The sequence below is a fragment of the Balaenoptera acutorostrata genome, chromosome 3, assembly GCF_949987535.1.
Source record: "Balaenoptera acutorostrata chromosome 3, mBalAcu1.1, whole genome shotgun sequence".
Lineage (NCBI taxonomy): Eukaryota > Metazoa > Chordata > Mammalia > Artiodactyla > Balaenopteridae > Balaenoptera > Balaenoptera acutorostrata.
In genome coordinates this window covers 155,445,318-155,472,779 of record NC_080066.1, presented here as the reverse complement: position 1 = coordinate 155,472,779, position 27,462 = coordinate 155,445,318, and the positions used below count along the sequence as shown (strand labels likewise).

The following is a 27,462-nucleotide window of genomic DNA, read 5'->3' as shown; positions in this document are numbered from 1 at the left end:
TATGGTCTCCCTGCACCTCCGCTGCTCGATGTGACGTCCCACCTCGCTGGGTCGTCCCTCTCATCAGACTGCACAGGGGAGTTAGGAGGTGAGCTAGACTCTGGGGAGGGAATGTGGAAGCCCCTCAAAGTCCACATTTTATTCTGTGATGGGAAATGTCTTCCTGAGCCATCGCCTCAAGGCAACAGTCTGGTAAACTGTGCTGCAAGAGAGGGGAGTCTGGGCAGAAGCTTCTGGTGGCAAGAAGGAAAGCTGAAGTGGCCGAGTCCAGACTGGTCAGGGGTGCCCAAGCCTCCATGACTGGCAGGCTGAAACATTCGGGATTACCTTTCAGGGGTACGTGCATTTGCATTCTGGGGTGGGGTAAAGTGAATCCGTCCTTCAGGATGGACAGCTTGAAGGAGCTGATCTTCACTCTTACCTGCCATCTTCCCCCGCAGAAGACCCTACCCACCTAGTGGTCCTTCCTGGGATCACCTCCCAAACAAGTGAATGTTACTCAAATCCCTGTCTCAGGGTCTGCTTGGGAGGTAGGATAGGGGAAACACAAACCAAGACAGTGGGGACAACACCGGGGCAGGACATGGGGTCTCTGACCTCAGGGAGATGGTGGAAGGGCAAGGAGCTTGGGCACAGCAAGAGTGGGCAAAGTAGTCAAAATATCTACCCAGAGGGTCAGCGGGGGGCACGGGCCGCTGAGGATGGAGGCCCCCCGCAGGTTCAGGGCTTAGTTAAGCCTTTAGTTTTCTGATGGTGGGGAGGTCCAGGGGTCCTTGGAGAGGGTCCAGGGCAGCAGGGGTGCAGGGGGAGGAGGCACCTGGGAGCAGCTATTTACCAACTGGTTTGGAAGTGTATTAGTGGTTTAACAGCCCAGACAGATGTGCCAGGTGACGATTCCCAGGGAGGAGCAGAGGAGGCTTGCCCTACTCAGGTGAGACCGCCCCCTCCCCCAGGTGTGCAGAACGCACCAAGCTGGGATGCCTCTGAAGTATGGGCGTGGGATGGTGTCCAGCTGGGGAGAGCCTCTAGCCGAGAGGGTGTTGTTCTAGTAGCTCTTTTCACTTACTCACCTTGTAGCTCTTCTTGGGCACAAACCCTAAGCAGTGATGAGTCATGAAGAGGAAGTTGGTGACAAAGTATAAGAAAGCGAAGAAGCTGTGCAGCCACAGGAACTTACTCCTGCCAAGAACAAGACACAGGAGGCGTGAGACCCCAACTTCCACCCGACACGGTCTCCCCAGGGCCACCCTCTGGTGCCTCCAGACACTCAGGCACCTTGGAAGGGAATGGAGAAGGGTAACTCCAACTAATAGAGGCTAACATTGAGTGTTTACTATATGCCAGGCCCAGGGTGGGACTAGATGCTTTGTGTACATTTTCTCACTAGACTCTTGTACCTCGTGAAGGTGGTACTGTGAATGTCTTCATTTTACTCGTAGGGAAACAAGGGCTAGAGTGACTGCTCGAGGTCACTCCTAGCTGTGGCAGTGCCGGGAGGTGAGCCCAGAGCTGCAGAAGCACTTACACTCTTCACGCCGTGTCGTGCTGCCAGCGGCTGTGGCTCAGGCCGCCCCCGCCGACCGTTAGGACAAGAGGAGGGGCCACCCAGCCTCTGTGGTAAGGGACTCCGGGGTCACACGCAGGCCTGGAGGAAGGTGGGCCTGCAGATTCGGCCCGCCTCCCTGGGGTAGGACGAGTGCTGGCCCTTGGGCTCTGTGCTCACATGATGCTGTCCCAAGGCATCCAGCCAGGATGACTGCTCAGAAATAGGGCCTGCCTTATTTGGTGCAGTTGGAGGAGAGAAAGGCTGCCTTGCTTCAAAATATCTCCTCATCACTGTCTCCGTGCTGGCATTTCACCTAACCTTCCCCAGCTATTTACATGTTTCTCTCCTCAGTGTTCTCAGAGGGGACAAGGTGACACGGTCCCTAAGGGACATTCCAGCTCTCTGCCAGTATGGATTTACAAACGTTGAAGGCTCTTTGTTGCCCTATTAAAATTCACTTCTTGTTGGGAAGTTGTAGGTGCCACACTTACAACAGTGGCCGGCCTGGGAGAGGCTGGTAAGCTCTGCTTTGGTGTTGCCAGTACCCGGGAAAGAGTTGGTTGAAGGTGGAGGCGAGAGGGTGCCCAACCATTCTGCTGAGTTTGGACTTTGATGGATTTGGAATTTGATGGAGTTTGCAGGGGTGCAGGGGCAGAGGATCAGGGGTGGGGCAAGGGGAGGTGGGGCAGGAGTGTGCAAACCCCGCTCACACCTGCCGGAAATGCTGCTTCAGCTTTGTCAGGAAGTCGGCCAAGGCTGGCCATGAGACCTAGGCGGGGCTGATATCTCAGCCTGGACCAGCAGGGCCACATCTGGCTCAGTACGGATTGATCTGGCCACCAACTGGGTTGGCTGATGTTAAAATCCACAGGTTCCTGGACCATGAGGGCTGGAGGGGGCTTAGAGGTCATGTCCAACAGCTCTTCCCCCACCATGGACTAGGGATGAAGCTCAGAGGGGGAGGGTGCACTGCCCCAGACCCAGGGCCGGCTAATGGCAAAGCCGGGGCATGAACCCAGCTCCTGTGGTTCCTTAGTCTCGCTGCTGTGGCAATCAGGTCTGGGCTTCACTCGGTTATATGAGGGTTGACCTGAACTATTTTGTGGGCAGGGAAGCAATACCTTAAACCACTGCTTACTACAGTAATCCTGTTGGGAGCTGGACATATTAAGCAAATAGGACCATCTTTCCAAATCTTCAGGAGTGACCAGTTTAGGTAGTTCCATCCATTACAGAGATGGGGACACTGAGGCACCAAGAATGCTTCCCCACCGAGAGGATGCAACTTCTGGCATCCCACTTGGAACCTGGGTTCCCAAGGAAACCAGGCCTTTCTTATCAGCAGAGTGGTGCTCATGTTTTGGACCCACGCATTGGACCATCTCTCCACGCTAACACCCACCCCCCCCAAGCCAGTAGAATGGGAGGTAAGAGGATCAGGTACCTACTCTGTGGAGACATTGACAATGGTGGTCCGACCAAAGTGACTATTCCAGTCTGAAAGAGAAGAAAGTTGCTGACCTCAAGCCTGGCACCTTGACTGGTTGGGTGCCAGACTTCAGGGTTCCTGAGTGAGTGCCCGGGGTCTAGAGATGCTTGCCTACGTCCTGGTCTTCCTTCTAGTTCCCCAGAGCTTGCCCCCAGCTTCCAAACAACCCCAGCAGAGGCCTCCTCTCCTCCCTGGGACTGCTGACTGGGGCTCCTTGGCTGTGAAGTGAGACCGAGCGTTGGTGCGGCAACCCCAGAGCATGACTGACTCAGGGCAGACATCGGTGAATGCTTGTGGGAGGGACCCAGCAGCCCCACCATGAGCGGAATGATGAAATTAGCAACACTGTTACCACTGGCAACAATCACAAAACCCAGAACTTCTGAAAATGCATTGCTGCCTCATTCTAACAGAGTAAATCCTTCTGGCTGAGTGTATTAGTGTGCTGGTTTAGACATCTCCAAGTTTTATGAAATCATACTATCATTGCCATACTATCATACTATCATTGCCAACACACTAGCTCTTAGGATGAGAATCTGGGAAGGCAGGGCTCAGTAGTTATTTACTCTGGTGGTGGTATTTGGTAGCATGAGAAATGGGTGTTACCTTGAAGTAACTGAGGTCTACCTCTGGCCGAGGAGAAATAGGTGGAAACCTGAGCAATCAGGGTACACCTGGCTGCCACCTGGGCATTTAAGGTGCTATCCTGTACCACCTAGTTGTATGGCCCTCACACAGCTCTATGTTTGCATTTCCTAGTGAAACCCTGGCTGTAATTCACAGTGCCCACTATCAGGCACTGTGCCAACCACTTGACACGCATTGTCTCTCAATCCCTATGACAGTTGAGGAAACTGAGGCCTGAGGACACTGTATAAGATGAAATAATTTTTTGGGAAGTAGACGTGGGTAAAAGTTGGGGAACCATGATTTTTCTGTCTTTGAAGCCCAAGCCCTCACCCACCACATTATTGTGTGAAAGTTTACCCTGTTATAAGGAGTGTGGATAGATTCCCTATGAGAAATTCTGCATGCTGTGTCCATCAGAGTGGGTACAGAGAGAGATCAGGTCCAGAGATCTTTGCAGTGGGTCACATGTCATAACAAGGCCTCCAGGAACACCTGGACAGGTGCAGTGTGGGGTAATAAACATTCAGTTTTAGACTGAATTACTACTATCTGCCTTCTGTGTGCCAGGCCCTGGGCCAAATTTATACCAAAAGAGGTATCATCTCTGGTTTCCATGTGAGAGAACTGAAGCGTGGGTTGCCTAAGGTCACATAACTAATTTTGAGAAGTGCAATTAAAATTTAGATTCCTAGACGCTCAAGACCCAAGCTCTGTCCTGCCTACTGGGCTGCCTCTTAGGTCTAGTGGGCCGGGCCCGGGACCTGCTGAGCTCTGCCTACCCAGAACATTTCCAGTGTAGTTGATGGGCAAAATGATGCCCAAGGAGGGGATGCAGAGGATAAGCACAAAGACGATGAGATGATACTGGAACATGATGTAGATACGGGCATCGTCTCCACACTTGCTAATCAGATCTTCGTTCCTGGAAGAGACACAGAGACAAGGACATTGCTCAGGAGCCAGCGTGGCTACAACTGAAGTCGGAGGTAGATAGAGGAAAGGGAGAGAAGATGACCACCCTACCCCCGAGTTTTTATCTTTAGAAATATCACCCTTCTCAAAACTTGTCATGCCTGAAATGTATTTCACTGAATTTCACAGGCGTATCAAAGAGAGAGGCTACAGATACACTCCTGGGAATCCAGAAGCCCTCTTAAATCAGGCATTTATTTCCTCTTTTATTGCTTGTTCAAACATTTTGAGTGCTTGCTATAGCATAGGCACTGAATAAACCATTAGTGATAACAGGATTCATCCTATTTTTCAAAAAGTTGTTCCTTAAATTAAAAAGGGGTACTTAAAGCCACAATGTGGTATCACTCCACCCTGACAGACTGGCCAAAGTTGGAAAGTCGGTGAGGAAAGTGTTGGTGAGAAAGTGCTGGCGAGGGTGTGGGATGCCGGGAGCTCTCTCACACTCATGGGTACTTACTCTGGCACACAGCTTTGGATAAGAGTGGACATTATCTACAGAAGTTGACTATAAGTATACCCTATGACCTAGCAATTCCACTCCTAGGTTTATACCCAACAGAAATACATGCACATGGGCACCAAGGGACATGTATAAGAATGTCACAGACGCATTATTTGTAACAGTCCCAAACTGGAAACAACCTAATTGTCTATCAGAGGTAGAATGGACACAAGAATTGAAATATATATGTAGTGAAATATATATATAGTGAGCTATATATATCACATTATATGTATGTAATGAAATACCATACAGAGATAAAAATGAATGACCATAGCTGAACCCCACAAACGCAACGTTGAGTGAAAGATGCCAGGCACAAACAATACATACCATTATCATTTCAAATACAAAGTTCAAAAATAGGCAATATTGAACTACAGAGTTAGAAGTCAGGATACTGGTTACCTTTGGAGAGGTGGGAGGTGATAGGAGATTGGGAGGGAGAAGGAGGAGGGCTTCTGGGGTCTTGGCAATGTTCTAATTCTTTATCAGGATGGTGCTTGTATAGGCATTTCTTGTGATGACTGAGCTGGACACATTTTTTGTGCACTTTTCTGTACGTGTGCTATACTTCAATTAAAAAATTTTAAAGCAATACATGCTTATTATAGAAACTTTGGAAAACACAAAAGAAGAAAATCATTCACCTACAATCTCATCAAACCTAAGATAATGGCTATTCATCATTTTGGCCAATTTCCTTTAGTTTCTTATTGTATTGCTGGTTTAACTTGTGACTGTAGTATAAACAGCATTTGATGGATTGCTCTTTTGCTTAGCATTTAATCTTAAGTCTTTTCTGACCGTTTTACATTTTGTCTAAATATTTTTATGGCTGCCCAATAATCATGGTGACAATAGCCTCTGTCTGTGGATTATTGGTTCACACCCAGCCCCAAGCTGCACGCCCCCGCCTTTGGTGGACACGCCATAGTTTACTCACCTTTGCCCTCTGGTCAGACTTGAAGGTTGTATGCAACTTCTAGCATTCAGTCCAGGATTCAGATTTATTTTTCAACAATATTACAAAGAGCATATCTTCAAGGCTTTCAATATCACCATTTAGGTAATTATTTAGAGCTCTCAACCTTTTTTTAACTTCAAGCAGTTAAAATACTTCCTGCCTTGGACTTGAGAATTAAATCCCAAGAATGGGGTGGATGAGAACTCGTGAGAAGAGAGAATGGGGGAATGTCCGCCTGCAGGCTTGGGGTGCCAAGATCTGCTCACCTGATAGAAACAGTGTGCCCGAGGCAGGGTGAGAGCTTCCAACCAAGTGGAGGGAACAGAGGGCTGGACGGGACGAAGAACACAAGAATCTCCTTTCTGGGCTGACAATTCCCACCTCCCCACTGGGCCCATTGTTCCATCTGCACCGGAAGCGCAGGTTATACTCAGCAGCCTATCTTACAGTTCTGAGGGAAGCCTGAATTTTTGAGTCTGCCTATACATATTCCTCTACTCAATTCTGTTCTCTTCTCACCACTCTTTAAAGTGCCGGCCCCATGACATTCCAGGCATCACTCTTTCTCCTACTCACAATTAATTCTCATCTCTGCTCTAATCGCTTCCTCTCCTCTACCTCTTGCTGTCGACTTGTTCTACCTGTCTCATCTTTAAATTAACATCCATCTGTCTCTACAGACGCCCACACTTCTTCCCTTTCAACTACAGCCAGATTCAAGTGCTCATTTGCTACTCTTAAAAAAAAAACCCCAAGAAACTCCTTAAGCATCCACTCCTTCACCAGTTTCCCTTCAAGTTCCATCCAATATCCTTCCTTCCCTGCTCCCACCCACCTCTTGAAAAAGGTAGCATCCATTCTCTGCCTCTACTTCTTGGACATCTCCTCATCCTGGAACTGCCCTCCCAGTGGAGACTCAAATCTCCAAAGTCGACATCCTCTGCTGAGCGCTCATTCTACTCAACCTTGTAGGGCTGGAGGCTGCAGACCACACCCTGTCTGGACCTCGCGCCTGCCTGGCTTCAGTGAGCCCGTGCCCTGGAGGTTGCCACCTTTTCCTCTTGTCCCAACCACTCTCTTCCTTGGGCCCTTTCCCTTGGGTGTCCCATCTGCTCCCATGACTTCAACTACAACCTCTGTGCACCCATATCCCAAGTCTAAATCTCTAGCTCCGACCTTTCTCCTAAGCTTTAATCCTGTTTTTCAACAGCTTGCTGGTCAACTCACATGCTCACCCTGGCCCTATGTCATTAATTTCCCAACTCATCATATCTCCTCATCTCCCAACTGGTGGTATTATTACCCTCCCCAGAAACCAGACCTCGATTTCTCCCTTTTTCCTAACCGGGTGGAAGCCAGGTGGAAACAACAACCCACTGACTGTTGTTGCCCCATCATCTTCCTCCCCATGGCTCCTCCGCATTGTTTCCCTGGTCACCACCACCTCTCACCTGGACACTGGAAAAACCTTCTTAGCTGCTCGCGTTGCCTTTGGACTCTTCCTACTGCCATTGACCCCTCATGTCCCTGCCTACAAACAGACATCACCTGAGTGTCCTGCTCAAAAGTAGTCACTGGCTCCCTGCTGCCTCTAAATCAAAAGCCAAGATTCTCGGTATGGTAGTCAAGATCCCAGCTGATCCTTCTGGCCCAATCTTTCATCCCCTCTCTTGCTATGTACTCTTGCTTCTAGCCACACTAGAAGATTTACCATTTCTGGACACTCCCTGCCCATCTCTGCCCCAAACCTTTGCTCATGCAGTCCTTAATTTCTGATGGGCCCTCCACATCACAAGGGTCAAAATTCTTCCCATTCCTCAAGGCCTCGCTCAAAACTATGCTTCTTCTGAATCCCCAAATTGGAATTAATTTCTCGCTCTCCCAAATGCCCTTTGCACAGCAATTATGCTCTCCCCATTATCAATTATGTGTAGTGGGTCTTGTTAACCCATGTTTTTCTAACTAGACTGAGTGGGCTTTGTGTGCTGGGACTCTGGCTTCTGCAGGAAAGGGCGGTCATGAAGAGGGGCATGAGAGACTGGAGGTATAGGTTTCTCTTAATAAAAATGTATTTATCCAAGCTTGTGCATGTTTTAAATATTAACAAAGCAAAACCAGAGAAGGTGCCAAGAAATAAAAGTCCCCCTTCCACTCCCCCAACATGTGGCTAAGATTCCCACCCACGCACAAACTAGCTGTATCACTTCCTCGGGACTCTGGTGAATGAGGAACGAAGACAAGAGGCCAAGGCCATGGGGAGTCCTCCACCAGTGGAGCTGGGGCTCAAACCCCAGAGGCTGCTGGTCCCAAGCCCAGCTCTGGATTCCCAAGGCCCAGTCATGGTATCTTGTGCCCCCAAAGGGTCCCAGGCCCTTCAACAGGTCTGGGGAAAGAGAGGTGCCCTGGTGTAGCTCTTGCGGGTGGATGGGATCTTGCGGCAATGTCTGAATGCTTTGAATGGAGTGGGCATGGAGGTACATGAAGGAAGAAGCCCTAAGGGCCTTGGCCAAGAAGCAGATGTGCAGGTCCAGGCAGGCCCCTGGCACAGGCAGCCTCTGGGGAGCACTGAGGTTGCACCTTAAGGCAGGCATCACCAGGCAAGGATGGACCCTGCAGGAGGGGTTCGAAGGACAGGCAGGGCAGGCCAGATGGGGGATATTTAGGAAGAGCCCAGGAACAGCGCTCTGAGGTGGAGACAGAGCTGTGTGCACACATGTAAGTGTGTATGCACGTGTGTGTGCATGTGTGTCCACACATGCAGTGGAGGCATGGAGCTCTGACAGGTGTCTGCTCTGCGGAGGCATCTGGCTGGTATGAGGCCATCAGGAGATGACAGGTGACTCGGGGTCTCTCTCCTTGCCAAGTGGGGTCTCACACTAAAGAGATCCAGAAGGTGCGGTGGGCCAGGGGCTGTCCCTCCGTAATGGGCATGGAGGCTGGGAGAGGAAGCCTGCCCTTCTGCCTGGTGGTTTTTGTTTTTCCCATCTAGGCAAATATGAGGAATGATGTTCACAGAAGCAAAGCAAAGAGTACCCGGGAAGGATTTCTTTTTCCTCATGTGGCCTTCATAAAAGCATTTTTACAAGCATGTGAGAGGGGTCTTTCCTGAGAACTGTGGCAGAGGGAAAATGGGCTGTGGGCAGCGTCCAGTTCCCATTTCACCAACGGAACGCTGGAAGGCGTCCTCTGCCAGGGCCGGGCTGCGGTGGGCAGGGGGAGTGGGGAGTGGACGTTGGGGCACAGAATTTAGGCCCAAGGCCTGGTCCTGCAGGGCAGGAGACCCTGTCCCCACCCTCCCCCAGATAAGGCTCAGGAAGCTCAGGCACTTACTTCATGGTGATGGTGTTGAAAAACCAGGAATAGAAGCCCTGGGGAAAAAGGAGAGAAAGTGTGAGAAAACCCAGCACTGGGGCGTCTGAGGCAGTGAGGCAGTGTCCGGGGCTTCCTTCCCCGGCAAGGTCTGGACTGGAATCGGTGCTGAGGGAGATGTCTTTTCAGAAGTCGGGCATCCTGTTACAGCAAGTGGTGGCTTAGAGGGTGGGCCTCAGACTGGAGGGAGAGAAGGGACTTTGGGGTGGGTGTCAGGTGCTTTCTGTCTGTGCCTCGTTGCTTCCTTTTGGGAAGTGCCCCTCCCCTATGCATGTGGCCCGGTGGACTGTCCGTCAAGAAGGTGTCTGCCACCAGTGGTCAGTTGACCAACAGGAGCATGACCCAAGAGGGGCCAATCAAAATGCTCTTAAGGGGATTGATATGGGTGTTGGGAGAAGGGTCTTCCTCTGAGTTCTTGCATCTCGGTCAACACTAGGCATCCTGGAGTCGAGTGGCTTGGTGAGTCTTTGATGCCACATGCAGGAGCTTGTCTGAGATAAAAAGCCTGCTCAGAGGAGAGAGGACCACAGATGGGATCCTGGTGGCAATGCTGGACTTCCTGGATCTAGTTGTACCTGAAGCAGCTGCTTCCCTTAGATTTCCCCGCACTCAGGCCACACATCACCCTTTTGTTATAATGCTAACTTGAGCTGGGTTTCTTCTTCTGCATCTGAGGGTCCTGTCGATTATACATTTCTCTCAGGGTCTTGCTGTCTGGAGTTTCCGGGTGGTGGGAAAAGGTGGCCTCAGCCGGGGGCTGGGAGGGGCTAGAGAGGCAGTCAGCTCGGGAACTGTACGCATAGGGTAGGCAGAGAACCACAGCTCTAAAAGCTGCCAGATGTGGTAGCTGATTAAGTTACCCTGGTGCATGCTTCCTTCTGGGATCCCAGAGGGTCTGGCGAAACCTTGGAAAAGGCTGCAGCTCTTGATTTGGTCACGAGCACATCAGCGACCCAGGCAGGCCCACTTGGTTGACAGTCCCCCAGAACCGCATGGATTGGGGAAGGGGTATTTCCCAAAAGGAAGAAATGAGGGGCAGGCAAACATGAAACAGAAGGAAGTTCCTTGCTCCCTTAGGTGTAAGGCCCACCTTCTAGGCCTCCTCCCTGTGCTGGGTGGGTTGACAGTGGGAATGCCCATCAGGAATGGCCACTTGTGGGGGGACCATTTCCCCAGCTATATCCTAGGGAACTAAAGTAGGGATAAAAGCCTGGGTATGAGGCAGAGTGATGACGGGAAATGGCATGATGGTGGCAGTGGCGACTGGGAAAGTCCCAGGGAGGGGGTGAATTGCTAGACAAGACTTGGGCTGAGCGTCTGGCCACCCCTTCCCTACATGGAGAGTCTTTCCTCACCTCCCACCTCTGGGCCAACATGCAATTCATTAAGGGAGCAAGCAGGTCTGCTGACGGGCCCTAGTGGATATGCAGAGTGGAGGAGTATCAGTGGGAGGGCAGAGGTAGTGAGAAGTGTGGCCTATGTACCCATGAAAGGCACATGGACACAGATGTGTGAGTGACCAGGTATGGACCCATATTCTCTCTTTCTCTCTCCCTCTCTCTCACACACACACACGTGCACACACACACACACACACACACACACACACACACACACACTCTCCTGCATATATATTGTACCTCTGAAAGGCATAAACCATTCAGAAAACGTAGCAGCTGAACAGCGGGCCTGAGAATCAGACACATCTCCCTTCTTCTCCCCACCCCGAGGAAATGGCCACAGGCTCCCAGAAGCCAGCTCAGCTGACAAGACTGAGTGACAGCGGTCACTTCACTGCACCCACCTCGGTGGCTCTGTCCTCCCCACTCCCGCCACATCTGCCCTGACTTGCTCAGGGTGCTATGAGGAGACCTGTTCACTTCACCCACTCCACTCAGCCTGGTTGAGGCCTCGCCATCTGCCTGGGGCCCTGCAGGAGCTACCTCACCGCACCCTTCCTCCGTGTCTAATTTCTACCCTCTTCTGTTTGACTACCCCACTGCTGCCATCATGATTTATCTTCTAGATATTTTTAAAATAAAATGTCATTGTACAGAAAAAAAACGCACAAAGCTGAAGTGATGTTTCTAAAGATAAATCTGAGAATTGCCTTGAAAGGTAGGTGTTACTGTCCTTATTCGACAGAGGAAACCTCCAGGACGTGAACCTGTCCGAGGCTCCCATTCTTGTCGGGGGCAGGTCTTGGCAAGTAAAGGGACCAGGTCTCTTGGAGGGATGAAAATGGATGAGAATTTGCTTCCAACCAATACACATCAGATACTAATTACACAACAGGCTGGACTGGGTGCTGGAACAGTGGCGAGTAAGACCAGTATAGCTCTCACTGGGGGAAGTGGGCACACTAGATTAACTGTGTAGATGAGGAATCATCACAGACTGGGTTAAGAGCGCTGAAGAAAAGGAATGCAGGGACTTCACTGGTGGTCCAGTGGTTGAGAATCCGTCTTGCAATGCAGAGGATGCTGGTTTGATCCCTGGTCAGGGAACTAAGATCCCACATGCCGTGGGGCAGCTAAGCCTGCATGCCACAACTAGAGAGAAGCCCGCGCGCCACAACAAAAGATCCCGTGTGCCGCAACTAAGACCCGATGCAGCCAATAAATAAATAAATGTTTAAAAAAAATAAAACTAATATACGTTATTTTAAAAAGTTAAAAAGAAAAGGAATGCATTTTCCATGAGGGTATAACAACAGATCTGGACCCAGATTTGGGGGCGGGCAGGGATCCCCAGGGAAGTGGTACTTGAGCTGAAATCTGAACAAAGGTTGGGTGTGTTAGCCAGAGAGGAACCAGTGGGGAAGGGGGAGAGGGGAGAACAGGTGAAAGGCCTGGGGAGAGAAGGAGGTGGCACTTCTGAGGATCTAAAAGATGGCCAACGTGGTGGAGGGTGGGGCAGTTGGGAGGAGAAAGAGAGACTGGACAGGTGGGCAAGAGGCCAAACCACGAGACCATGGCAAGGCACCCACAACTGACTCCAAGAGCATTAGGAAGCCACTGAAAGCTTACACTTACACAGCCATGTGTCCCTGTTCATGGAGCTCGCTCTGGATGGAGTAGGGGGCACGCGTGGACCTAAAGAGATCAGTTAGAAGCTACCACGCTCCTCCAAACAAGAGACTGATGGAGGCTGGACTAGGGGGATGGTGGGAGAGGTGGAGAGAAACAAAACTGGGAAGGTAAAGGCAACACAACTTCGTAATGAACTGGCCATGCCCAGGGGCCTGGGCAAGAGCAAGGCGTGTGCACCTGAATGGATGGTGGGAAGTCTGAGACCAGCGATCCAGGGACGGGTGGAGGCAGAGGGAGTTCACAGCATGTTTTGGACAAATTGAATCCAAAATGCCCTTACAATATCCACATGGAGATATTTTGAAGGCCATTGGATAAATGGGGCTGGAGCCCAGAGGAATTTAGCTGGAGCCAGGAATTTAGGAGGGATCTGTGTAGAGGGGGCAGCTGAAGTCATGAGTGTGGATGACACTGCCTGGGAGAGAGATGGGGAGGGTCTGGGATCTGCTGGGGGGACTCCCGGTGTGGAGGAGGCACCGACAGAGGGAAGACCCAGAGAGCGGGATGCTATGGAAGCAGCGGGAAGTGCTTCCCCTCTATTCAAGAAGGGAAGATGATCTGCAGGCTCAGGTGTTTCTGAGAGATGAGAACTCAGGAAAGCCCATTGGATTTCATCGCATGGGACCGCTGGTGACCCTGGGGCTGTCTGGGTGGGAGCCACGTGTGAGGGGGTTGAGGAGTGAGAGGGAGGTGAGGAGGTGGAGACAGCAAGCCAGACCTCTCTTCTGGAGTTCAGCTTGGACCAGCCCCAAGCGCCATCTAGAGCACTTTAGCTCCACTCCATCGCTCTGGAGGGCCTTCCTTGCTCCCTTTCTCCTTCGTGCACTTACTGCCACCACCTTCTTGGCACCCTAGGAGGCAGGTACGGTCAATATCTCCATATTTCCGACAGGGAAACAGGCTTGGCAAGGCGGAGGCATTTGTCCAAGGTCACGCTGCTAGGAGTGGTTGGGTGGCTGATTGCAAAGCCCCTGCTGATGAGCCCACTCCTTCCTGCAGATGCCCGGGCCCCTGCCCCCGCCCTCACCAGGCCCAGGCCCACCCCAGCACCCACCTTGTCCCTGTGTTCCATCTCCAGGGAAATATCCGAGGGAGACGTCTTCTCGCTCTGCTCCCCATAGATCAGCGAGGTCAGGCTGCCGGCCAGGAAAGGTAGTGGGGAGGTGGAAAAGGAGAACGTTCTTAGGTGCCTGCCTTGCTCCCTGGGCTGAGGGTTGTGGTCCCCTCCTTCCCAGTAGCAGACACGCCTCAACTTGTTTGCTGAGCACACAGCTCTGGGCACAGACAGGTGGCCAATGCATCTTGGGAGTCATGAGATCCAGAAAGGCTGAGATCTGAGAAAAAAGTGGCCTCGTGCCCAGAGGTGGCTGCTCTCCAAGTCACCTTAATGCAGGGAGGGCTAGAGCACGGGCAGGGGTGGCAATGAGATGCCACCTGCTGACGAGACACCTGTGCAGTTTGGGCACTGGTCAGAGCCGTGTCCTGGTCACGGCAGCACATCCCCCAATGAAGCAAGCAGCTCACTCCCGACGCCCAGCCTCTCCTCACCTGTCGTTGTGTATCAGCAGAGCCAGGCGTCCGTAGTCCCACGCGGCTTTCCGGAGGAAGGAGTATACCAAGACGATGACCTATAGGCCAGGAAAAGTAATATGGCGCAAGAGAGCTCATGGATGCCTTCCCCTCGACTGACCCCTGAATTCCCATGGGGAAGACTGTCCCTGAGGCGCCCAGGGGCTCCCCCCTAGGTGGCCAGCTCTGTCAGGGTAGGGGTCATGCCTTCTGCAGCTCTAGATTCCCAGTGCCCAGCAGCATCCTAGCACAGAGTGGATGCTCAGAGTGGTTGAATGAAGGCGCTGGTGGCATGTTTAGAACAATGGACAGAGCATTCGTTGAATAAATCATCAAGGGGACAGACAGGAGGCTCAAGGGCACTGGCCAGGGGGACATTTGGACAAGGGTGCAAGGAAGAGAGTCAGGGATTCCACTGTTCCCGCAGCCTCCTCTTCTCCAAGGCCCACCCACCCTGGGCCGCCCTGGGCAGGACTGACATTCAGATAGTTCCCACCACTGTGGCTGGCATCCACGGACAGCTGGGGCCCCTTGTATCACTTGTGAAAGCTGGACCATCCACCCTGGGTGAGACCTCTCTGTCTGCCCACTGCAGTGCCCAGAACTCACCACCCACAAGATAACGTTGAGGAACAGCACAGTGGGGATACCCCCAAAGGGCTGCCCCTGCAGGACGGTGCTCCGAGAGTGGAAGCAGTCGTCCGCCGAGAAGTTCCGGGACTTTTCCACCATATTCAGGTTGCCGGGCGAGACAGTCATCCTGGGAGGCTCCCTGGTGAACAGAGGGGTTTCCAGGTCAAACATGAGGCCCCCCTCCCCCCGCATTATGCAACACGCAGAAGCCTGCCGGGGAGCTGGCAGGGGTGCACTGAGATTATAAATGGTCAAGGCAGGAGGCTCAGCCCTGAGATGGCATGCAGCCCTGTCCTGTAAGACAGGGGTCCCCAACCCCCTGGGGGGATGGGGTCACACAGCAGGAGGTGAGCAGCAGGTGAGTGAGCAAAGCTTCATCTGTATTTACAGCCGCTCCCCATCACTTGCATTAGCACCTGAGCTCCGCCTCCTATCAGATCAGGGACGGCATTAGATTCTCATAGGAACAGGAGCCCTATTGTGAACTGCAGATGCAAGGGATCTAGGTTGCATGCTCCTTATGCGAATCTAATGCCTGATGATCCGAGGTGGAGCTGAGGCGGTGATGCTAGTGCTGGGGAGCGGCTGCAAATACAGATTATCATTAGCAGAGAGGTTTGACTGCACAGACACCATAATAAATCAGTTGCTGGCAGACTCGTATCAAAACCCTATCAGTGAGTGGCAAGTGACAATTAAGCTGCATCTTACAGAGCAGACTGGACATAAGCAACACACTTTGGGTGTCACTGTCTCCCATCACCCCCAGATGGGACCATCTAGTTGCAGGAAAACAAGCTCAGGGCTCCCACTGATTCTGCATTATGCTGAGCTGTATAATTATTTCATTATATATTACAATGTAATAATAACAGAAATAAAGTGCACAATAAATGTAATGTGCTTGAATCATCCCGAAACCATCCCCCACCCCTGCCCCCAGTCCATGGAAAAATTGTCTTCCACGAAGCCAGTCCCTTGTGACAAATAGGTTGGGGACCGCTGCTGTAAGAAACCACTTCCTCAAACCCAGGACCAAGATGGCAGAATAGCCCAGATTCCCTGGGAGAGTGTTTATTTTGTACCACTTGCTCCTTTTGCTAAAAGAGTTGTAAAATGCATATCCAGTGGGTCCTCCTACTTTTACCTTTGTGAAGCTTTTCTTGTATATAAATGAACAAGCCTCACAAAGGTCTCAGAGAGGAAAGATTCAGTTTAGAGGATGGGACCACTGCATCACGGGGTGCCCACGCAGATAGGGCCACTGACGATCATCTTTAACATCTTACGGTTCTCTGATCTAGTTTCCAAGAAAGGCAATAGCTCCCAAAACTAAGTAAGGAAAGGATGCAGAGTGCCTGACACACAGCAATGACTCCGTTTCACCTAGAACTTGAACCAGGGAGATCAACACCTGTTCAGGGTCGTGAGCCAATGCAGTGAGTCGGAGACTCAGATGCAGAACTCATGGTCACGGGCATCTGTATTCTTCAGGCCTGGGTAAGAGCGCAAAGTACGAACAAAAGCTGGATGTGACCAGCAGCTGCTTGGACTTATCTGCAATGTTGCTCTGATTTTAAAAGATCATTTGTTTTGGCTCCAGACTGCATCACACCCTAGAAATTCTTCACTCCCATTCAAGAAAAGTAGGCTTGTTCATTCGACAAGTATTTGGTGAGCGACTGCTTTGTGCTAGACTAATGCTGGTGGTATATCAGTGAACGAGACAAAAAAATCCCTCCCTCGTGGGATTCTAGGGGGGAGAAGCAGTGCAGGGGTCGGGGTGAGATTAGGATTGTAAAGAGGGTGATCGCGGAAGGCCTCACTGAGAGGATGACATCTGAGCAAAGACTTGAAGAGAGGGCAGCAGACCATACAGCCGTGGGGGAAGGATACTGCAGGCAGAGCAAAAGCCTGGGGGCGGTAGTAGCAGTGGTGCAAGCTTGCCTGGAGCAGAGGAAAAGCTAATGGGCCGGTGTGGCTGGACAGGGGAGAGTGAAGGGCATGGGGGGTACCTGAGCAAAGGAGTGACATGAAGTGACTCATGTTTTAAAGGGGTCACTTTGACCCTGGCACTGAGAATAAGTGGGGGTGAGGGCAAGCAGAGAGGTCATTTGGGAGGACTCTGTGGCAACCCAGGCAAGAGACGGCGGTAGCCTGGACTGGGCTGAGAGCAGTGAGGTGGTCAGAAATGGTCAGATTCTGGAAGTATTTTGAAGGTGGAGCCAATCAGATTTGCTGATAGATTGAACGGGGAGCATGAAAGAGAGGAGTCCAGGATGATTAAGGCTTGTGGACTGAGCAACTGGAGGTGCTGCCATTGGATGAAAAAGACAAGAAGTGCTGGATGGAAAGTGCAGGACGGCGGGGGGACCGGGAGCTGGGTTGCGGACATGCCAGGCAGGCGGCTGGATATGTGTCTGCAGTTCAGAGGAGAGACTGGACACACACATGGGAGTTGCCAGCATGGAGACAGATGACGGTTCGAGGCGTAGGACTGGATCACTGAAGGAGGGAGTGGAGAGTGAGGGTCAAGCTCTGAGCCTTGGGATGCTGCTCTAATATATACAAGTTGGTCATATGAGGAGGAAACAGAAAAAGAGACTGAGACGAGCAGGCAGTGAGGATGGAGGAACAGCAGGAAACTGTGCTGTCTTGGAAGCCAGGTAAAGAAAATGCTTCCCGGAGAAGGGAGGGACCAGTTGTGCTGATGCGGTCAAGTAAGAGCAGAACTGAGGAGGAGCCATAGTTGAAGCAAGGCGGAGGTTACCGGTGGCCAGACTAGAAGAGTTGCAAGAGAGAATGACAGGAGAGGATTTGTAGCCAGGGGCATCAGAAACTCTTTCGAAGAGCATGGAGAGGCGGAAGTGGTTAGGAAGGGAGAAATAGCTGCACATGGTATGCTGATGGGAACGATCCAATAGAAAATAAAAATCTGGTGATGTAGGAGATGCAGAGTCACCAGAGCAAAGCGAGGATGTAGGAGGGGTTGGGAACTAGTGCCCAAGGAGAGAAGTTGGCCTCTGCTGAGAGCTGAGGGCGGAGGGCTGACCCACGGTAGCAGGAGTGCTGGTGGAGACTGCGGACATGCTTTCCTTACAGTTTCTATTTTCTCAGTAAAAGAGGGAACAAGGTCTCAGGTGAGTGTGTGATGCTGGTGGTAGGCAGATGTGGGCTGTTTGAGAACAGGAAAAAAGGTAGAACCAGAAATCCAGAGGAGTGAATGGGTTAGGGGAATGTAGCAGGACTGACGGGCAGCTCTAGAGGCCCACTGAGGTTGACGGTCTTGAATTTCCAACAAGAGCAACCAGACTTACTGTGCATTTCCCTCAACTGTATTCATCTGTGTGCTTACAGGTGTGAAAGAGTCACACACATAGTTTTAACCAGGGTAGAGGTTTTCCCAAGCAAGTATGAGAATGAAACAAGAGGATTGAAGGTGCAAGGGAGTAATTTTAATGACTGGCCGTGGAATTTAAGGCACATAAGGAGAGAAATGAAACATGAGAAGGGAGAGGAACAGTGAAAACTGTAGGAGCTCCAGTGGGTAGAATTTTTGAGTCCTAGAGGGTGTGAGTTGACAGATAGGAACTGGCTGTTGGAAAATGATCTGGGTGATGTTGAGATTAAGAAGGGATTGCAGTTATTAGTAGTGATAAGATCTAGGGCATTTCCATGGAGTGAGAGGCTGAGTAGTGTCAAAGAACCGAGGGGCTAGACTGTTAGATGGATCATCTCTGTGGATATGTGGATACTGAAATCAGCAAGAATGAAGACAGGAGCAGTAGTGTCATGACATTGAGGCAGGAACTGAACTCTTCCAGGAAGGAGGGGTGTGACCCGGGTTGGGGGGAGTAGATGCTTATGACAAAGATGGGGAGCAGGATGTCTAGGCTGACACCTGTGGGTGACACTCCTGCTTTTGCAGGGAGGAGGGAAGAATAGTCTGAAAGTTACAAAGAAGAGCAAGAAATACATCTCTCCCATCCCCAGGTCCATGGTGCTGGGAGAGAAACAGAAACCACTCCCTGAGAGGGTGGTAAGGGTCCTGGGGAGTCTTGGGTTTCAGTTCCCAGTGAAAAGGTGATGCTCTGAGGGGGTGTTTCTGGGCACTGTGGGCTCTGGCACTGAATCCCAGCTCCAACTCCTACTTGCCAAGCGACCTGGAGCAAGCTCTTTATCCATGCCTCATTTACTCATCTGTAAAATGGGGATGGTGCTATCAATTAGTACCCACTTCACAGTGCTGTTAAGAGGGATATGTGGATTAAGGTTTGTCAGTCATGGAGAAAAATGCCTGGAACACAGGAAGTATCACATAGATATTTGTAAAATGAAAAGTGGACACAGAGTTCCAGGGGACACAGTGGAATGGTTCTAGGTATTAGGGATGGTTGGGTGCTGGGGATGGAGAAGGGAATAAAGGTAAAGGGACTGGAGTACAGGAGACAAGAGGGGGCCCGGGAGTCTGGATTCCCTGTGCTAACTCACAAAAATAGGGGAAAAGGGCGTAATGAGATTAGTCCTGGAAAAAGGAAGGAGAACAACACCCGCCTCCGGATTAGCATCTAACGGGAGCAGGGAGCCTCTTGCCTATCTTCTTAAGTTTTCCTACTTTCTGCTCCCCTCTCTTTCTGCCTAGGTTGCCCACAGTTTAATTACCCCAGGTCACTGGTTTCCACGCATTTACACTAACATGTTTAGCCAAATGTAAAATTATAATAGTTTACATTGAACACAGTATATTTTAACAGTAAGCCATCTGCCAGAGAGTCAGAGTAGCAGCGATGGCATTCCTGGGGTCTCTTGGCAGATGGACCAGGCATCTCAGCCATCCCAGGCTCTGGGTCAGCTGTGGCAGGAAGCTACAGTTCTGCTGGTGGCCACTCAGGGGAGCCCTTGTTGAGGAAGCAGGTGGAAAAAGGAGGAAGGTGCATCTGGTAAGTCTGCAGGCCTCGGGAGAGACTTTTCCTCCCTGAGTCACTTCTCCAGCGAGAGTCCCAGTCAGGCCTGGAGGCCCCACTCAGCTACAGGGCTGCTGCAGAAGAACAAATGCAGTGGAGAGTCCACGAGACTTAGGAACCCAGGCTGTCTTTGCTGGCGGCATCATCCCTCAGGGCCCCTTTCCTCATCTTTAAGCTTGGAATGCTCTTCCTTTATCATGTGTGTGTTTTGCCAATAGTTTTTTTGCAGTCTTTTCCTTATCTTTTCATTTTCTTCGTGGTGTCTTTTGAAGCCAAAGTTATAACCGAAGTTATAAATTTTGACAAAGTCCAATTTATCAAATTTTCTTTCATGGACCATGTTTTTGGTATTGTTATCTAAGAAGTCTTTGCCTAACCTAAAGTCTTAAAGATTTTCTTCAATGTTTCTAAAAACCTTATAGTTTTAGCTCTTACAGTAAAGCTGATGATCCATTTTGAGTTAATTTTTGCATATGGTGTGAGGTAAGGGTCTAAGTTCATCTTTGGGCACGTGGCTATCCAGTTGCCCAGCACCTTAAAATGAGGGGAACGATTCATAAGGCCCTCTTTTCAAGGCTGTCTGGGGACTGGAACCAGGCCAAGGGTGTGAGCTGCTGCACAACCACAAGGACTTGGGACTGTTGCTATTATTTGGTTAACACTATGCATGATGAGGGCAGGGGAGGGGGTCCTGCGCTGTGAAGAGCTCTGGCTTCCATCCGACTCCAAGAAGGTTTGAGTTCTGGATGCTGCTCTTTTCACTCATCAACTCCCACTCCCTCATTCTCTCTTATTCCAAAAGAACCACCCCGTCCTTTCTGACCTTTCACAAAGAAGAGCTGCACACTTACTATGAGCCAGGCATCACGTCAGGATCTAGGGGCCTGGCAGACATGGTTCCCACCTGCATGAGGCTCCCAGACTCATTGGGGAGACACACAAGCACACAAGGCACATGCCTCTGCACTCCAGCACACTCCCATAGCCCAGGGGCCATGCGGAGGGCCCACCATCAAGCAGTCACAGAAACCTTCTGTGGGAATGTGACCTCCAAGCTGAGACATGAAGTGTCAGAATCAGCACAGTGCAGTGGGGAAGCATGGGCAGAGGGAACCGTATTGGCAAAGACCCAGAAGGGAGACAGAGCATGGAGGTTTGGGAAAGTGAAAATGAATACTTATAGCTCTAGTAGAGGATGGATTGCTGGTTTGTTCTTTCATTTGTTCATTCATTCATTCAATAAGAATTCATTGAGTGTCTACTCTTGCCAGGCCCTGTGTAGACCCTGGAAGTACAAACATGAGGTCCTCTTTAGGGAGTTCACAGCCTTTGGGATCTGGGGAGGGGAATGCTGTTGAGAGGCCTGGCCCAGGCTGCCATTCTGCCCAGGAGGACTCCAGCTACAAGGTCCCAGCCTCTAAGCTTGGAGTCCGGTGGCATCCAGCCAGCAAGGTTGTGTCAGGTGCAGGCTTTCAGCTCACCTGGCTGCCCAGCCTGAAGGGGTGGTGAGGAAGGAAACGAGAGAAGAGAGCCTCACCCCCACCTCACCACCCTCCTCAGGTTTCTCAGCAGCAAACAAAGCAGTAATGAGGAAGGCTGTTGCGTTGCCATGGAAACACAGAGCAGCACCCAGCCTTTTCTCCTCACCCCTAAACCATGCCTGGACCTTCCTTCTCCCTTCTTCCCGGAAGGAGAGCTTTCTGGAGGTGGAACTAGCTCTTGTGTGTGAAGAAGAGGACAGAAAGCTTTCTGGAGACCAGAGTATCAGCCCTGGAAATAATAAAACTTGAAATTTGGAGGGTACTAAAGGCACACAGAGCAGGGACACCAAACTGCCTGGTGCAGGGGGCATAAAGGAACTCCTCTCTTTGGGCATGAATTTCACAGCAGAGCACAGGGAGGCTGTTCGGAGCATCAGGGAAAAGTAGGCTCTCTGGACCCAGAGTGTCTGAGCTTAAGTCCCAGATCCACCCTTGCTAGCTGTGTGACCATGGACAGTGACTTCACCTCTCTGAGCCTCAGTTTCCAAATCTGGAAAGTGGGGATAACAACAGTACTGCCTCTCAGGGTTATTGTGAAGATGAAGTAAGATAATTCACATAAAGCCCTTCACATGGTGCTTGGAAATATATGCGTTCAAAATTAGCCAGCACTGTCATCATCATCATTAGCTTCTTTGTGAGATGGCAGTGAGGGGCCCAGACTGGACCATTCCTAGCATCCTTCCCCCTACTCTGCTCTGGAACAGGCAAAAGGAGAGGTGCAGAGTATGGGAAGGGCCTTACGATATCCTCAAACTGCAGCCTGTGGCTGGCGCTGCTTCTGCTCTTCCTGTACATGAAAAGCAAATGCCAGCCTTGCTTTTTGGGCCAAGGAGGGGGGATGGTGTTAAGGTTGATTGGTGAGTCAGGATTCTCAGGTCCCCTCATTTGCACATCTTATCTGATAGGGAAGTGTGAGGCCTTCCTCCTCTCCCATTTCTACCCCATCAGTCTCCTGCGGCACAAGCTGGAGGCTCAGCAGCCCTAGGCCTGGCCAAAGTTTTCCTCAGAAACTGGGCAAAGGCTTCAGAAAGAACTGGCTTTGTCCTTATTACTCCTCTGGTTCATCGTTCACTTCCAGGCTTCCAGACCTGGCCTGGCTTCAGCCACTGCCGCTCTAACTAGACAGGCCAGCACTTTGCTCCCCACTTTCCCTTCCAGGTGAGCTGGCCATCTCAAGGCCAAGTCCAAATCCCAGAGTTTAGGTGGTCCAAGAAGCCCTAGAAGGGGCCCAATCTTATTAACCCCTAACACTTTATTGAGCATTTATTATAGGAAAATATTTCCTATTGAAGTACTAGCTCATTTAATCCTCAGAAGTACCCTAGGGTACTAGAATCTCCCCTAGATGAAAAAGAAAATTAAGGCTCACAGAGGTTAAATAACTTGCACAAAGTCACAGTGCTGGTAAGTGGCAGAGCTGGGCCTTGAACCTGGGCAGTTCATAACCCTCTGCTCTGATACCTCCTAGACCCTCTGGGCCTCTGCTGGGCTGGCAGTACTGGGCAGGAGTCAGAGGGAGGGGATGACCTCGCTCAAGCCCTAGTCCAGGGATAGAACCTTTCCCAGCCTCTCAGGGTGGTGCAGTGGAAGGTACTGTGGACTGAGGGAGAGCTGGGCTCTAGGCCACCTGTGTGACCTTGGGCAGGTGCCTTCCCTTCTCTGGGCTGGGGTTTTCGTAGGAGGCTTCCGAGGTCCAGGCTGGAGCCAGGATTCCAGGTGTCCCAGAGACACAGCCTACAGCCACACGGCCTATACTCCTGGAACTGGCCAGAGCCAACTCTGCTCCACCATCCCCATGAGCTCTCAGGAACTGGTCCATAGGGCCCGCATTTTGATTTGGAGAAGCAAATCACTGTAGTCACAAGCCATGTCCTAGGAGAAGAAGCTGTGGGCGGGAAGTCACCCCGATCCCCCCCCAAGTCTCCCCCCGCCAGAGTACACAAAGCTATAGCACCTGCCCTGCACCCCCTGCCATCTGGCCTTCTCAGTCTCTTCAATAATTCATCACCTCTTGTTAACAACAAGAAAGATTATTTCCCATGGTTCTGGACCTTAAAAAAATAGCGTTCCTGGCCATGGGCACCCCTCCCATCTCCCTTTCCTCTCTGGGTCTTTCCTTAAATCCCCTTTGCATGCCCTCTGCTCTCAGATCTGCTCCCACACCGACCCTTTCCAGGACAAAAGCTCAGGGGCTCAGGTTCACTCTCACCACTAGGGGGCAGTGACTTTGAGGACAGGGAGGAGGGGAAGCGGGTGTAACCGCCGTGAGGGTTCTGGTTAATGTCTTTCCCTACCCGCCATGCAAGCTGGTCATGACTCTTCCCCAAGTGTCAGTAAGCCCTTCCTTGCTCTAAACTCCTCTTGGGTCTCCTCATATCTTCACAGGATGGTTTGCCCAACTTTACACATGAAGAAACTGGGTCACCAGCAGGCTAAGAGATCTGCCTAAGGCTGGGAAAAGTGGTAGATTTGGGATCAGAACTTGGGTTTTCTGGTTCCCCATTCAGCACTCTTGGGCTTGGACCAGTGATCCTCAGCCTGCGGTGGGGGACACTGGAATTACCTGGAAGGTGTTTAGTAGATCCAGATACTCACGCCCCACTCCAGACTTTAGGAATGAGAATCTCCAGTCAATTCTTATATACAGCCAAGAAAGAGAAACACCAGCTTAAGATTTCTAGGGTTATTTGCATCTAGATAAGGAGTTCTTGAAGATCCAAAAGGTTTTCTGACACCTCCTAAATAAGCAGGGAGGATGAGGAGATTTGGGGATGAAGGATGGAAGCTCAGTGCCCCTTAAATCATGCCACTGTGGGGCAGCTCATGAGACCGGTCCTTATATTCCTCTCTCCGGAGAGCTCCCCTCCCTTTCCCAGCTCATTTTGAGTCTGCAGAAAGTTGGTTGGAAATCTAGAGAGGCCCACACCACCTCTTCACTTGAATCCCCAAACTCTTGCATTTCTCCCTATGTCAGAGATCAATGGCCTGGCCACTTCATCACGGCGCACCATGCTTGCCCTCTGTCCTGTCCCCATATCTATCAGGGCTGCTCCTCCTGCCCTGACTGAGCTTGACCACTTATTCCTGGCCTTGGCTGGAGGCTTGGTCTCAGCAGCTTTACAGCCCCTGCGTCCAGCTCAAAGCCTTCCTCCAGTGAGCAGCCCGGTCTGTACCTTGTCCCCACCCTCTTTTCATAGCCGGCCTTTGCTACCACCACCTGGCACACTTCTCCTGGTTTTCATGCACAAGAGTGGCCAGTTCCCTGACAAATCTGTGGGCTTCTTGATGGCAGGACCTATGTCATTGTGGTTCCCCCACCATGACCAACATTTATAGGCCTCAATAAAATAGAAGGGTCTTTATCTAGGGCCACATTTGGGGCAGGAAATAAAATGTGGGTGATTTGCATACGCTTGCATAGTGTGCAGAGAGCACCTGAGTCATTCATTTTCGCCTCTCCACAGCACATCGTTGGTTAACAAGTCTTGCGCCTCATGTCACAGCATAGAGGAAAGGGAACGTATGATTTGGGGTCAGGAGATGGGGTGTGGATCTGGCTCTATTATTTGCTGTTACTTAACCTCTTGCTGCTCAGTTTTCTCTTTTATAAAATGGACATAATTATGTCCATCCTGCCTATACCAGGGTGTTATGAAGATTGCTTAAAGGAGATAATAAGTGGAGACATTTTTATAAACTGTAAGTACCCCCAATATTGGTGGCTACCTCTGCTATCCTCTTCCTAGGATTGGGAATAGCCCTAAATGATCCCCTCAACCACCCCTGTGGCCAGCCCCAGCACGGGGTGGGCGGGTTGGTGTCCCATTTTGCCATGACTCCAGCTAAAATCGGAAAGGCACTCAGCACCACGGACAGCGCCACGCAGAGCAACTCATTTCCGCTGCTGCTTCTCTCTGCCAGGGCTCTGTGGGCAGTGCTTGCTGATACCCCTGGCCCAATAATAGGAAGGCCAGGTAACAGCTATTGAATGAGTTCTATGTGCCAGGCACTGTGCCAAGTCTCTTAATGCATCACCTGGGTTAACAAACCTATCAGGTTGCCTGTCGGATACGGTCAATGGCCTTCGGCATCCATCCCCACCTCTTTCTAGCGTGCCTTCCTCTATTGCAGAAGCTGGAAAGCTGAAAACTACATTTACAACACCCCTTTGCAGCTGGGGCTCTGAATACAGGTCAGGTTCAGTCGATTAGATGCACTGGAGATAGATTTATAAGGCAGAAGTGGGGCGGAGGCCATCTTCCTGCTGCTCCGGCTGTGCTCAGCTGACAAGCAATGTTGAGGAGGGGAAGGAGTTGTCTGCAGCAGATCAATGCCCAGTCTTTGGCTCCCGGGAAAGGGAGGGTGAGAAGAAACTATGGTGCGGGCTGCAGAGGCTCCCTGGTCCTGGCTTGCAGGTGAGAGGATGTGAATCCATGGCTCCAGGAGTCCCATCCTGGCTGTGGCTGAGGAGCAGTTTGTCTAGTGGGTCAGTTCTGCTCTATTTTAAAGACTCAGGTTCTAACCCTTCTGGTGATTTTATGAGCATGTAATTCTCCGGTTTAAACTCTGTTAGCTTAAAGTTCTTAACGTGGTTTTTGCTTCCTATACTAACAACAGGTAGGTACTATTATTATCCCATCTTGGGCACAGAGAATTTCAGGCACAGAGAGGTTAAGTGACTAGCCTAGTTCAGGCAGCCAGTGAGCAGTGGGACCTGAGCCCAGGACATCCACCTCCCCAGCCCCCTCCTAATCATTTTGCTATGCGCCACCCCCAAGGCAGAGAACACCAGCAAACACCCCAGCAAACAGGAATAAAGCCCCCAGGCTAAATACAGAAGCTAAATGGAGAAAAGAAAAAGATGACAGAGAATTCTGGCAACGAACTCCAGGCCCGAGTGGACAAAGCTCATGACAAATTCTCAGAAGAAGAAGGGGAAGGAGAGGATACAGATGTTTGTGAAGAGCCAGGCATGGTACTGGTGCCTTCGTATGGTTACCCCACTGACCATCACTCACACCTCACAAGCAAGCTAAGAGGTAGCAGCCTAAAAGGTAGGTATCATCAGTATCCCCATTTTACAGGTAGAGAAACTGAGGCTCAAAGAGGTCAAGTAATGGGCCTAAAGCTACACAGCTGGAGAGAGACAGAGGCAGGATTGGAATCTAAGGGTCTGGTTCTACTACATCATGTGACCTCTGAAGGCACAACCGGGGAGAGAGCTGCTTTGCCCATTCCAGGAGGGCTGTATTCCTGGGGTACAGGAAGACAGGCCCCCCCTCAGATCTGTACTACATCCAAGGGACTCTCCACTAACAGGGAGGAAAGGCTGCAGTGGGCAGAGGGAGCTGCAGCACAGCCAGGGGAGATGGTAGCCATCTGGTCCCTGGCTGGAGGCTGAGTGCGCCGGCTTCCCCCTCACTCTTACCTCTGGGTCTTACCTCTGGGACCTCCATAGGAAGCCCTCTTCTTGCTGGGAAGGTTCCTTCCCTTGCCCTCCAGACCCTGCGCCCCAACCCAGGGCTCATGCCTTTTTGCCTATGGCCCCCAAGTCGGTGAGCAGCCATGATCATGTCCAAATGGGGCTGGGGGCAGGGGTGAGGCAGTGGTGGGGATGTCTTCGACACCAGCCCCTGGGAGCTGGGCAGTGACAGGGGGACACTGGGAGGTGGAGGGGTAACTGCCTACTTGTGCCAAAAAGACAAAGTAGGAAGTAAAAACAGCAGGATATAATGATGTTAAACTAGATGATTTCAATTCTAAAAGAAAGGTGGGGGATGGGGGGACAATAAAAAACCAAAATAATACCTGTAGAAAAAAAGACCAGTTATCTCTGGGTGGTGAGACTATGTTCTTTCACTGGTCTTTAAAATTTTTTTCTGAATTTGAAAAACTATTGAATATGAGCATGAATTATTATTTATAACTAGAAAAAATCATATTTAAAAAGGCAGGCTTGATATTTCTAAGCCTACATACAATCAGCTTCCCTTCATCCTTCGGCATCAAATCCTTCTTCTTCCCCCCTCAAGTGCCCTCATTTTGACCAGCTACCACTCAAGCTTGTCAGGGGGTCGAGGGGGTAGTGCGGGGTGCAGGGGCCTGGCCCTCGGGGTGATATGTGGTCCAGGGGTTCCTGTGCAGGCTGCCTGCTCAGAAAGAAGATTCAAGGCCTGAAT

The 27,462-nt window shown here is 51.0% G+C and overlaps 1 protein-coding gene across 3 annotated transcripts in view; it reads right to left on the bottom strand.

Moving 5' to 3' along the window:
• The window catches only part of TMEM63C (transmembrane protein 63C), a 135,863-nt gene that overhangs the window by 20,942 nt on the left and 87,459 nt on the right, over positions 1 to 27,462 (bottom strand). For 2 of the 3 annotated variants that reach the window (XM_007184516.3, XM_057543016.1), the window contains exons 2-8: positions 14,752 to 14,914; positions 14,122 to 14,201; positions 13,628 to 13,709; positions 9,443 to 9,480; positions 4,448 to 4,590; positions 2,995 to 3,043; positions 1,071 to 1,179 (exon numbers count right to left, since the gene is read on the bottom strand). In XM_007184516.3, the coding sequence (XP_007184578.1) occupies positions 1,071 to 1,179; positions 2,995 to 3,043; positions 4,448 to 4,590; positions 9,443 to 9,480; positions 13,628 to 13,709; positions 14,122 to 14,201; positions 14,752 to 14,901 (651 nt within the window). In that variant the 5' untranslated portion in view covers positions 14,902 to 14,914. Of the gene's footprint in view, positions 1 to 1,070; positions 1,180 to 2,994; positions 3,044 to 4,447; positions 4,591 to 9,442; positions 9,481 to 13,627; positions 13,710 to 14,121; positions 14,202 to 14,751; positions 14,915 to 27,462 lie in introns of those variants that run through there. The other variant, XM_007184520.2, reaches the window with a different exon arrangement.